Source organism: Aulostomus chinensis, chromosome 19, assembly GCF_037954235.1.
Source record: "Aulostomus chinensis isolate RoL2024-O1b breed Wild chromosome 19, RoL_Achi_v1.0, whole genome shotgun sequence".
Lineage (NCBI taxonomy): Eukaryota > Metazoa > Chordata > Actinopteri > Syngnathiformes > Aulostomidae > Aulostomus > Aulostomus chinensis.
The window spans coordinates 7224679-7237647 of NC_141338.1; the positions used below are offsets into that span (position 1 = coordinate 7224679).

At 38.7% G+C, this 12969-nt stretch overlaps 1 protein-coding gene across 2 annotated transcripts in view; it reads right to left on the reverse strand.

Annotated features, from left to right (window-relative positions):
* The window catches only part of arhgap24 (Rho GTPase activating protein 24), a 68742-nt gene that overhangs the window by 44730 nt on the left and 11043 nt on the right, over window positions 1-12969 (reverse strand). For both annotated transcript variants that reach the window (XM_086188494.1, XM_086188493.1), the window contains one exon: window positions 11873-12097. In XM_086188494.1, coding sequence (XP_086044620.1) covers window positions 11873-12082 — 210 coding nt within the window. In that variant the 5' untranslated portion in view covers window positions 12083-12097. The remainder of the gene's footprint in view (window positions 1-11872; window positions 12098-12969) is intronic.

Here is a 12969-nt window from a genome sequence, read left to right on the forward strand (position 1 = left end):
AACTTCACATCTCAATATACCATCTGTTGTTCTTGCCTGCATATTTCTTTCCGATGTCTTCTACATCATAAGGGAATCCAAAGTTGAAGGAAAACTTTTTTTGGCTGGATATAATTACCTTGTTTGAGTAGCTGGCAAGTTTCAGAAAAGAGGGTCCCGGAGTTAACACGACTAATCCAAGCGGCCACTGGCTGTGCTCACTTTCAATTATTACAATTATTGGAAATAATTAATGTCAAATTGAAGTTTATTTGGAGGGTGATGGGTAGCTCACGCTGCTTTAACTGTGTGTGAAATTATGGAGTTGCAAAAACAGTATTTGAACCTACGAATTGAACATTTTCCTATTTACACATGCAGTTATGGAACAATAGGATTCTCAAGGAAAATATCTGTCTGAAAGCTCTACCGTGTTTGTTTTCTATCTCCATTATTGATGTGGGAAGCAGGGACAATGAACCAAAACAGTATAGTCAGAGACCTTAAAAAGAAAAGAGCTGAGAGAAACTAGAACAGAGGAAAGTTCAATATGAGCTCACCCTTTAGAAAGGTAGTGATATTTGATGGTAGGAACATTTGTCACACCACTTTAATTCAGATGCACTTGATGTGCTTCAGAAAGTAATGGTCAAATAAAATGCGATGTGTTGTGCAGAAGAAATGGAATCCAGATTACAAAGAGATAAATGCTCAGTGAAGTCAAACAGCCATCGGTTATTGGTGCAACAGGTCATTTAAGTGCTCGTTAAATCTTGGCCGGTTGATCAGCAGTCCTTTTATCTGATAATTATGTTCTCTGGCTTCAGTGGCCTTTCAGAAAACAGGAAGTCCAACTCAGTGGGAGACCTGGAGGTAAAATCTCCTTTCCTGTGTGTTAGTGCATCTTGTCTGTCAAGGATTTTATTCTTTTTTACAGCTTAGTCTTTTATCTACGTATGCCTCGGCTATACGACCTGCTCGTACAAGCAGGAAAGACTCCATCAGTCCAATAAATATCATCGTTATCCAGTTAGCTTTAACTGCCTGAGCCACGATCAATAAAATACAAAAATCCACAGCCGTGCCAGCATAACAAAGAGGAGGATGCTTGTCTGACACCACGGGATTTTTCTGATGGGATGACATTAGATGAGATAAACAAGGATGATGGTGAGGAAATCAAAATCAACAACATTCCAGACAGCATTAGAGCGAGTGGCACAAGTATGTATAGTTTAGTATCAACATGGTAATGGTAATCAAATAATAAGACCAATCAATACATTTTTTCATAAAGGAGAAATCAAACATCACACTGGATCCTGCAAATACAGTCTAATGTGCAAGAACTCTAGAGAATAAGGACAAGAATAATTTGCTTCTGTGACACACATATTGAATCCATCAAAAACTACAATATCTGTTAGACAAAAAAAGGAATAAATAAATAAATAAGAAGGTGTATTTATGTGTAAATGTCTGGAAAACACACTGTCATGTCAGTTTCTTGCAGGAATAGATGTCGCTGCTGCTGCGTTTGCCGCATGCTTGATGCAGAAACCTTTTATCTGCCTTCAAAGAAATTTTTCTTACATATATATAGTTTTCTTCAAGAGCTCTTAAAGACAAAAACAAAAAACAATAGGTGCAGAGCATCACCTGAAAAACTTCTCAACTCACTGACCAGGAATCCGCAACCTGGAAGTTAAGAGAGTGGAGTTCTGGCCGATGAACAAGCTTGTAGGCTGGAACATCAACTGAATGTGCAAGCCCAGCTTCCAAGGGAAAAACTGGATTTTTTTTCAGTTCGTTGTTTTGTTTTTTTTGGTTGTTGTCTTTCTTATTGCCTGAAATAAAAGTCAATTTGTAATATTACTACAATGAGACAATGATGTCGTAGTCTTGTTATGACATGCGGCTTGTCAGTACTGCAGCGCTTCCTTCAATCTAAGTTTTTCTCATGTCTGATTTTTCAGGGAAACAATGTTGAACACAGGCTTTTAGAAGCACTATAAATAAATGTGAATATTCTCATTGGTAATCATTCATATTGATGTATCAGCATCAGATTGGTCATGATACATCATCAGTTAGAAGCCTGAGAGAGGCTCTTTAAAACAAAAAACTGTTCTTCTGACGTGACTGCTCCAAGAACCTGCTGACTTTTTTGGAAATATGTTTATGTACCATCCAACTCAAAGCCATACAAGTAGATAGATAGGCATCTTTTCTGTGTCTGTGCATTAGAGCGCTAGAGACAGGCTGACTGCTATTTAGCTTAGCACAGTGAATGGTAGTGGATGGGCGGGTTAGCATACCTTGGTCGCAGCTCCATAACGCACATGCAGAGGCGGGAAAGGTATCTATCTTCTTCTCTGACTGTAGGAGGACTATAAATAAGCTTATTTCACAAAAGTAGCGTAAATATATGATGGGCATGCGCACGTGTATGCGCTAAATTCGTTTCAACACGCTTCCTGTGAAAATAGTTTCTAAACTAGCTTGTTCAGCAGAACACTTTCCAGTTTATTTGCACCTTTAAAACTAGAGCACAGCTGCAGGAGCCTTTACTTTGGCTTTACACTTTAAATATCCAACCACAGAACAGAGGGAAAGCATATCACAGCTCATCAACTATTTTCCAGAGAAATTAGTATGCAGCTATAGTTCAGCTGAATTCTCAGTAGTTTATAGTTGCACCTTTAAAACTAGAGCACAGCGGCAACATCCTCAGAACACACAGGCTGCATATTCCTCCTCATTATCTATTCTTGCACTGCTCTTGTGTTGCGCCTCATGCTATATTAGGAAATACAAGCATTAAGTGATAAATAATACTGAATATTGTTACAACTTTAAAATCAGCCCACAAAGATTTCAATCCTCCACAAATCAAACGCGACCATCGCAGCAGAAACAGATGGATAAAGCGAGACAACTCTCAGCAGACTCCGTGACGCCTTAGCTGAATTATAACCGACTACAAAGACACAATATTTGCCAGAATGCAGCCTTGATATACTGTATATCTTCAGAAGAGATAACATGATGACATTTAGTCCAGTTATGTACTAAAGGAAATGAATGGAACAGATTGGAAGGATATTACTCATAGTCAGCACACAATAAACGGCTCCCAACACCACATATGGGTCATGGCCTTTGCTGGATAAGACACACAGTAAATGAAAGACATGAACGTTTAATGATTAGACCTGTGACATGATCATGTGCATTAACACAGAAATACGACTGAACATCCGAGCAAGAACCTCCCTACAGCAGGGTTGCAAACAGCGTGGAAAGTTTCCTGTAAATTCAAAGAAATTATAATTTTATTTGACCTATATTTTTGCCAAAACATTTGGAAACTTCATTTCATTTTGCAGGTATAAATCATTCTCTTACTATTCTAACTGTATTTAACCACGCACTGTACATTCTTCCCATTGCCATCTTGCACACTACTGCAGGGCTTCTGAGGACATTCGACAAAATAGATGGACTCAAAAATGTCAGACATAAAATGTTTATCGCAAATCTTTGGGTACATATCTGCTAATTAGAATACAAAATGTTCAGTGTTCAGTATCACCCCAAAATTTCGACAGTATTACCTGTTGATTTCCTTGAAGTGTTTCCAATTCCTGGAATTTTTTCAACTCCTGTCTATGATCAGTCACAACAAGCAATGTGTCTACAACCTTATGAAATCTGTCACATAAATTTATAGAAGATATTCTGAGCAAATTATGAAAGGAGATTATTGCCTGGGGAGCTTGAATTCTGACTTGACCATTCATTTATAATGACCTTGTCGTGGATGAAAAGTCTTGGGAATATCTGTGCACGACATATGAATCAATACTTTGTTTTTATACCGATGTACTGGGAGTTATAGCTTTAATAAAAACTGTTTTTCCAAGCCCTCGCCTGGTCGGAGTAATTGTGTAGAGAATTTTGTGTCAGTGATACAGTGGTACGGTGTAATAACCAGCATTTAAAGGCTACATCGTTACCCACTTCCGCTGCAAACACAGGCTGATATTCAGAGGACATATAATCTCTCTGCGACAGAGATATCAGAAAACATTTGATACGAAAAAGGAGATTTATGATCCAGCACTGCTATGATACAGTCCTGTGCTTTGACTAATCTTTGTATTGCAGGACAGCAAGGCTACATATCAAGTTACCCATAAAGCATCTTTAGACTGATGGATTGCAGTGCTGTTGAGCATCGTGCATTTTTTAACCCTCGTGCACGTGCGCTGAATTTTGATAGACTCTAACGGAGATGTGATACGATCAAACTCCAAGTACGGCTTTGATTTATGAGTTATGGTCTCTGCATGGAAAACAAGTGAAATGAAGATGATGAACTAAACAAATGGAGTGGAGTTTTTGTTTTTTTTAAATAACAATTAAAAAGTGAATGCTTCAGCAACTTTCATCATCTCCATCCTCAAACAATCACTGGCCCAAACTAATCTTATAAGCTGGAGAGTCAAAATATCAGTTAAGATGATAGATAACTTTATTTGTGAGCATTAGGAAGATGAGACCCACAGAGATGGTCTGACCGCTAGTTAGCTTAGCACAATGAATGGTAATGAGTAGGAAATGTTAGCGTACATCTGTCAAAAGCCATCAAATACGCTTCAAAACTGTCCTTGCCTGCGTTAACTAGGATTATGCATAACATTTGCTGTGAAATGATTTAAAATTACAGCCTAAAAAAGAGATAGAATTACTTTTTATATATATTGTAAGAAAGTATGAAGATAATTACATCTGAGATTACGATCTAAGATCCTGAACCAAATCTGTTTGAAGAGTTTTGATGGACGCTAACTTTCCCATCCACTTCCATTCATTGTGCTAAACTAACTAGCAGTGAGCATGTCTTGGCAGGTCTCAGCTTTCTACAGTGCACACACAGAGGACACATGGGTATCTATCTCCTTGACTGGTTCTGGGGTGAATGGCTAATAGTCGTACTGTATTCTCCAAACAGTCGGCTCGGCTTGCTCCACAGAGTCTTCTTAAAATACGACCTAAATGTAGATTTAGTGTTTGGATCTGAAGCCACAAAATGCAGTCAGACATGCATTTAAATAATATACAGGAATGTGTTTTGATGGAATCAAATTCTCAAATATGATGGGAGGAAGATTACATCTGGGCGTGATGAAGCTAGGAAGGAACTTTGACACCACACAATAAGCAGGGTTCTGTTATTATCAGACAAGTCCAATTACTGTCTGCGTCTGTGACTTCACTGACTAAAGTGGAGCAGTGAAGGTCAAACAAACAGAGCAGCGTTACTGTTTCATCACAACAGCAGCAAGACATCAGAGTTTTATAGTATGAATAAATACAGAGCTGCAGCGGCATTTTATTTACGACTGCTGAATGCCAAGGTCAAGTGGGTTCTAAGTGAAACGAAGAAGAAATTCTCTGATGCATCTTTGCATTGTTACATACTTGATTTAATGCAATTGCTCATTAAAGCCATTTCAGATCATTTAGTCTGATGTGGCTTCTTAGCACCATAAATATTAATAACAAACTTGTGAGTTGCATAATCATAATCGCTTTTATTTGCTAATATATCATAATAAAATAGGTCAATGTATTTGTTTGCGGTTCCGTCAGTCCCTCATAACTACCTCATTTACTTCTCTTCTGAGAGGTTTAAATTACAATAATCATACCATTTCACCCACTAAATGAATACTCCCTCTGTTTATGGTTCAGGCAGATGAAATTTCATTGTGTGTGTGAGTGTGTGTGTGTGTGTGTGTGTGTGTGTGTGTGTGTGTGTGTGTGTGTGTGTGTGTATGTGTGTGTGTTTGTAAGAATGTGAATGAGTACATGCATGCTTGTGCATGCATACATCTCCATGGACGAGTAAGGGCAGCTAAATGACATGTTGACGCTAAGCCCACACGTGCCATACCCTACGCATGCCGCTCTGTGACCTTTCACCTCTATCTGACTCTCATTCTTCAGATTCCAAGCATTGTTTGGAGAGGGTTGGCCCGACTGTACAGAACACAACGGGGTTCCTTGTCGTGACAATAACAGTAGCCAAGTTTGGAAACAGAACCTCATCAACCCAGTCATCGAGTAATTGGGTTTTTTATATTCTCGGTCCAACGATCTTGAGCGTTTAGGCGCTTCCGAGGGAGAGTTTGTACACTTTGCTCCTACAGTTACACACAAAAGATGGATGGATGGACGGATGGATTTCCACATTAATGGTCCTCTGGAGTCTTAAGCATAACCACAACTGTTCAATAGACTGATGTGAAACTAGCAAGAGATGACTGTGACAATGACAATGATTCTGACCATTAATTTAGTCTTGCAGCACTGGGAGATACTGCCAGCCATAGTTCAAGTGGTTCTTTGAAGGGTGGTGAGAACCCATGCCTCTTAGGTTTTGTTCCCAATCTAATGCCCCCAATGGCGTTCCGTACTGAAACAAACAAAGACGTAGAATAAAACAGAGTAGTCCGGCAGGCCACTATCCGTACTAATGTAAGGTTGCATTTATCTTTGCTGCAAATTTGACAACTACCAAGTAGTTTTCTCTCCCGTTGTTGGTAGGACGTCTACAGGTACACAACGTTTGTATGCTAACATTCCAACCTGAATTGCTGCCCTAATTCAATCGGTTCTGCCATGCAGGTGTTACAACCTTTTAAAACTTGTGTCCACTCTCTTTTAACAATAAAACTTGGATGATTGTTTGCACATTTAGAAAGTGTCATGTGATTCTGCAATTCAGTCCAATTTTTTCAGCGTAATCATGACTTTTGACTTCAGTTTCGGGTGAAATGTTTTGAAATTCAACAAGGGTTCGGGCAGATTTTGGTTTAAATTCTAAAAACTTTTGTTATCTGACTTGTGTAACTTTTTTGACATCATCGTGCTGAAATCTTTCAAGAATGATCGTACGATTTTTCAATTTAAAGTCTTTTATCACTGGAGTTTTGCGCTTCATGTCTCTGTGGCTGCATCATTTCTCCACAGATGGATTCTCCAGAACACTTTAATTGCCTTTCACCATGTTTTATTGAAGCATGCTGAATGTCAAGCCAGAATGTCTAAAGTTGATTGATGCACAATTTGTGTTTACCATGTTTTTCAAAGTGAAGTTATCAAACACTCCTTTAAAACTGAAACGGTGATACTATAAGTCAGGAATATTAAAGTAGTTTTCATGAAAAAGTTAATTGTTTCATCTCTACAGGGCAGTAGAATTTGAGATAACTAAATTATTATTTCACTATTTATGATTCCATGAGAAAGAGAGGCAGATGTTCCTGTTTCCATAGAGGCAGCAATTAAGCTAATGTAGCCTTCACAGCACTCCAGAGTTGATTAATTAAATAGTTAATTAATGCAGTTTTTCCTCATGGCTCAGCAAAGGAGATTTTAACTTCACTTCTCACATTCCAAGTTGAGCGATGCATCTTTTTGCATTCATGTGAGCGTTTGCTCTGATGTTGAACATGGACTACTGGAACGTCTGTAAAGGTTCTTCTCTTCCTTTCCCTAAAAAAAGTTCTTTCCTCATGACTAGTTATCTTGTATTCTGACGGCTGCTATGCCTTGTTAAAAGTGTTTTTTTGTGCTGGTCAATGCTGCTCAGCGTGAGAGGTCATGGAGATTTTTGGAGTTTGAACACGCGTCTCTCTCTCTCTGCCTGACCTAGTTTTATTGAAATTTCCAATTCTCTGCAAGAAAAAAAGCAGAAGTTTTTAGGTGTTTAAAATTTATGTTGGCTTTGCATCATAAGTAGGGCAAGGACGGAAAGTTGCAAAACACAGAGGTAAAGTGTTCCACAGTAGTTGTAAGGGACAGTAATGAATCACGTTTGGATGGATGGCAACTTATTTCAAAGGATAACAAATAGGTTTCTGCCATTTGCTGCAAATTATCATGAGGAACTGCTCCACAGCATCATTCTCTCAAGAGTTTTTAAACACACTGCTTAGGGGTAGGAACTACCCAGAAATAGCAGCAAAGGATCCTCTCGCTGTATCTGGACAGGGGCCCACCTCCAGGTCTGGAGCTGGAACCCTCAGAGACTTGTGCTGCTGATGTGGTTTGGGTTTGGCTGAGCTGAGGTTGCTGGGAAATCAGCCAGACTGAAACGTGTGGGTAGCAGAAGATTTCAATTGTGTTCAAGTTTCCCCTGGAAAAATAGGATATTGTTTGGGGTGGAATAGGTATTAGGAGAGGCCGTGAACTTTAGTCTCTTTTCTATTAGGACAAAGGACAAAGTATTTTGGGATAACCAAGTGATTTTATAATAAACCCAACTAATTGAAAAAATGATAACCTACCACTTACTTATTCTCTTAATCATTAATTCCTTGCATGAATGATTGATCAGTAACTGTTTATATCGTGTGCAGAGAAATAATCTGGAAATCTCATAACTAAATATGATAAGAGTGAATTCTTTCTGTCTGTGGGAACCATGCAAAGGCACGGACAATAACTTTGATTTATTGGTCCCATTTGAAGTCTCTACATACTTGAGAAACGGCCCTCAGTCCATTTGCTGCTGTGCCAAAATAACAGAATTGCAATTGTGTTCCTTTATGCATTAAAGGAACAGTGTGACATTTTAGGAAGTATTTGCTCTCTTGCAGAGAGTTACAAAGAAAGGGTCTCCCTTACGAGGTTGTGCTCTCGAGCCAGCGGTTAATTAGCTTAGCTTAGCATGAAGGGTGGAAACGGTCACGTCCGTCCTCAACATGTCAGTCGATTCATCATTCATCCATCAGGATATCATGAATTGGAGCAGATACACTGTAAAAGTTCAAAGCCGAGCACAACTTCAAACAACTAAGTATATTAATGCTGCGCAGTAAAAGTGAAATGAGTAAAAGCTAGCACTCAGTAACCTTTGTGCTTATTTGATGAGTTGGGCAGCAAATAGCGTACGTGTTTTAGCAATCTGCCTTCATTAGCAGTGAGACCGACCACATTAGTGTCACTCATGAGTCATGCAACAGATCACTTTTTCTGTGCAGTTGGTCCAATTGCACAATGACTTGGCCCTCCAAATCCACAGAACCGTAAGAAATAAAAATAAAAAATGGCACTGTAAAAGTTTTAAACGATGAATAGCCTTTTTATCAGGGGCAGCGTGGGACAGCATAGCAACGTTGTGTCTGTTTTTTTTTCCACATTGAAGCAGATCAATGAAATGGTCGCCTATAAATAATTCTGTGGTTAAAATGATCAAGACAGTATTGGCAGAGGAGCCGATCATGTGTGTGGAAAACACTGGCAGGAGAACGCTGAGTATCCTGCTTAAAATCCCTCCAAAACTCCTCAGAACACACAGCTGGGAGACTGTGGCCCTGCAGCACATGCAGAGCTGGTGTAGCGGGTAAAAAAAAACGAATAAAAGATACAACTACAAAAAAAAAAACAGGATCTCTTAGACTCAATTCCAGCAGTGAACAGCAGTGAACTTTTTTTTTTTAAGCCCAGCTGTCAGTTCAACTTACAGTATGAGGGTTTGTTTAAAACAAGTCGAGCTTTATTGAATTGAGTCTGTGGAATCAATGATGTATTCCTTCCCTTCCACATTTCTCTGATTCTGCTCGGTAATGAGAATTTAAAGTCTGTCTGGCTGCGTCTTTGTTCAGTCTTCGCATGCTGAGTGAGAGAAGCTGCCTGGATACAGTAACTCAAGAGATGGCCTCATTGTCTGCATTACTCATTGTCTCTCCCTGTGCGTTGGTGAGAACAAACTTGGGGTAGTTTACACTGATTTAGAGCCAAACAGTGAGAAGAGAAATCAAGAGTTGGTCTGTTTGTCTGGTTTCTATCGCGTGCTGTGTTTAATTGACTAAATTTCTTCCTTGGATCATTTTAATTTGGTACTTTATAGATAACAATGGAAGTACTTTTTCATAATCAGGCACTTGCACAAGTAGGAAGTGTTATGAATTATAGAAACTGAAAAAAAAAGAAAAAGACAGATGGTCCTGATTTGCAAAAGAACAGTGGAGTAACTTTATATTGGTACAGATGGAAAAATGCAGTCCAATGATTCTATTAAACTGCAACCTAATGATTTTGAGCTTTAGAATGATTAATAAAACCATAATAAAGGATTGCATTATGTAGCTTGAAATAAACAGTTGCCTATATTCCCAGTGTGAGATATTACCAGAGATGTACCTTGGTTTTGAAAGACCTTCGGGGCTAGTATTTGTGCTCATGCTAGAACACTTTGCTAAAGTGCCTAAATGTTGCCTTGTTATGTTGTGCTTGTCTAATTGCAATAAAAGGATTAATCTGTAACTAAGGTTATTTACAAACGACCTGAAATCTTCAGCATGTAAACTCCCCTTTCTCCAGTGTGGTTAAACAACTTAATCATTTAAAACTTTGTAAGGCTTTTATTTCAAATTGATCTTTTGAGAGTAAAAAAATATTTTATTCAACATCAGGTTCCTCAGTGTTTCAAGGGTCTTGCACAACCGTTCTGCGGTTCTACAGTAAATATAACCAACTGTATAGTCTTGATAGTTATCAAGTATTAATAGTTTTCATCATCGTGTGTGGTGAGAACACCCAACAGACGGAACCCCAACCCAGTTTTGATTAGGGCTGCCAAAAGCCTGAGGTTGGCTTCATTCATCATACATATGCAAGTTATTTTGTTAAATATCTAATGACAATTACAAACTGTAGACCTGTAGTTAAAAAAAAGCGTCATATTTTGACACGATAATGAGTCCCTAAGGCAAAGACAGCATTAGGAAGAGTTGGGATTGGCTGGAGACGCACTGGAGGATTAATGCCGCTGATGCCAAAAGCTATCAAGTGTAATTGCCATCAAACCGCGGCAACGAGGTCAAGTGTGTACAATACAAGAGAAGAGCGCTCAGACAAAGCAGACCTCCACCAAAGGCCGACGGCCCTCTCTTGAAAAACTTTAATCACGATCCACTGAAAATCCAGCACATTAACAGATATTAATACGATATATATTCAAGGTTTTTCATATGCCAGACAGACAAACTGCACGATAAATGTAACCTTGTCACCTTGTTGTGAAGTTAATAATATTAATGATGGCCACATTCGGGATTTAGTAGCCTATAATTAATGTTAGTGTCATAAATATGCACATTTATAGTACTTACTTAAACTCACATTCACTCCAGTTTTGCCAACAATTTCAGTGTGCTGGACTAAACTTGTTCCTCCTGCATTAATCTGACACAGAGCAGAAATAACAGCTGGAAATAAAATAATTCTTCTTAAATCCACCACTGATCTTCTATTCACGGTCAATTTTCACGGCTAATCTTAATCTGCTCACTGAAGCTGATTCGTTTAGGTAATCTAAGTCTAAATTTGTGATAAACCAAAGCGGTTGATAACATTTTCATATTTATGTTATTTTGTATGCACAGTATTCTTGTGTGTGAATATAAGGTGTATTAATCACGGGAGTTTCTGCAGTGGTTTCATCTATTTCCATCCACATGAATCGATGGCAATTGTCTTTTCTTTGATGCAATACTGTGATAACTAGTTGATGAAGTCATTCGTCAGTGAAAAGAAAATTCATTGTCGACCATTGTGAAAATCTCTTAATTGCTTCAGTGCTTTTTCAAGCAAAAACATCAAACATTGGTTTGTTCCAGATTCTTAAATATACACCTTTTTTTGGCATAAATAAAAAAAAAGGGGGGAAAACTCTTTGGGTTTTGGGCAGTTGGATGGACAGAAGCTATTTGAATGTATCTTTTATTGTATCTAATAATGAAAAATAATGAAAACAGCTTTTAGTTGTTGCCCTTATTTCATAATCAGTTGGCGTTCACTGAGTTAACAGCCTTACCAGAGCTTTGGTCTCCTCCTCATCTTTGTAATAGTACAGCTGGTCCCCCCGCAGCACAAACCAGCGACTGTGCCAAGTCTTGACAAAACCCCCTTGCTTCCTGAGCCACCCACACCTGATGACACTCTGCCTTCCCTGCTTCTGGACCTCCATGCTGGCCTGACCTCCACCACGTTGGGGGCTGCTGCGGGACCCACACTGGTCATCCATCACAGCAACTTTAACCTGCAAAAAGACAAAAACGTTTATATCTGTTTGGATTAAAATACATTGCAAATTCTATGGACGAAACACAAGATACTCAGATTTAAAAACAGATGATGTAGATTTCCCTTCCAAACCTAATAACCCATGTAATATAAAGCCTGAAATCATAATATACCCCAAGATTTTAACTAATTCAAGAACAGAACTGCTACAGTCCGATAGGAGGGTAAAATGGCTGCAATTACCACTGACAAATCCCTTCTTTTTCACTTTTTGTTCAGCTCACTGAAGGATTTTTTTTTTCTTTCTGAAATGCAACTGAAAGGCCAGAGATGTAGGAGGATGACCTCAAAAACTAGACAAGACCCAGGTCGAACTTTTTATCCACTGAATCCATTTCTTTTCTTGCTCACACCTACATATGTTGTTTCTATCACTTATAGTCGGACTCTATGTCTCTCCACCTGTTTAGCAGTTCTGAAGTTTTAACTGAGCCCTGATTTTTCAGTGGAATTATGACCTGCACCCGGGTTACAAGATTCTATGTATGCTTAACTGATGCTGTTTTTTATTCCTTTTTAATGATCCTGGAAAATTACGATTCATTTATTTATTTATTTTGGTGAGGCTCTAGTTAATCAACTGAAACACATGGTGCAGGTTGTGGAAAGTTATTGGATATGCAAGTGAACATCAGTCTTATTGTGGGGTCAAACCCATGGTACACAGTGTAAGATACATCTATACGCTGCAGCTTGCTTGCTTGATTCTTCATTGATCCGATCATAATAGAAGCAGTTAACTCTGCTTTTGCATGGCCTTGAACAATGGAGCCAAATGTTCATCTGAAGCCCAGTGAGGGAAAGAAAGAACGGAAACTCCCACACTGG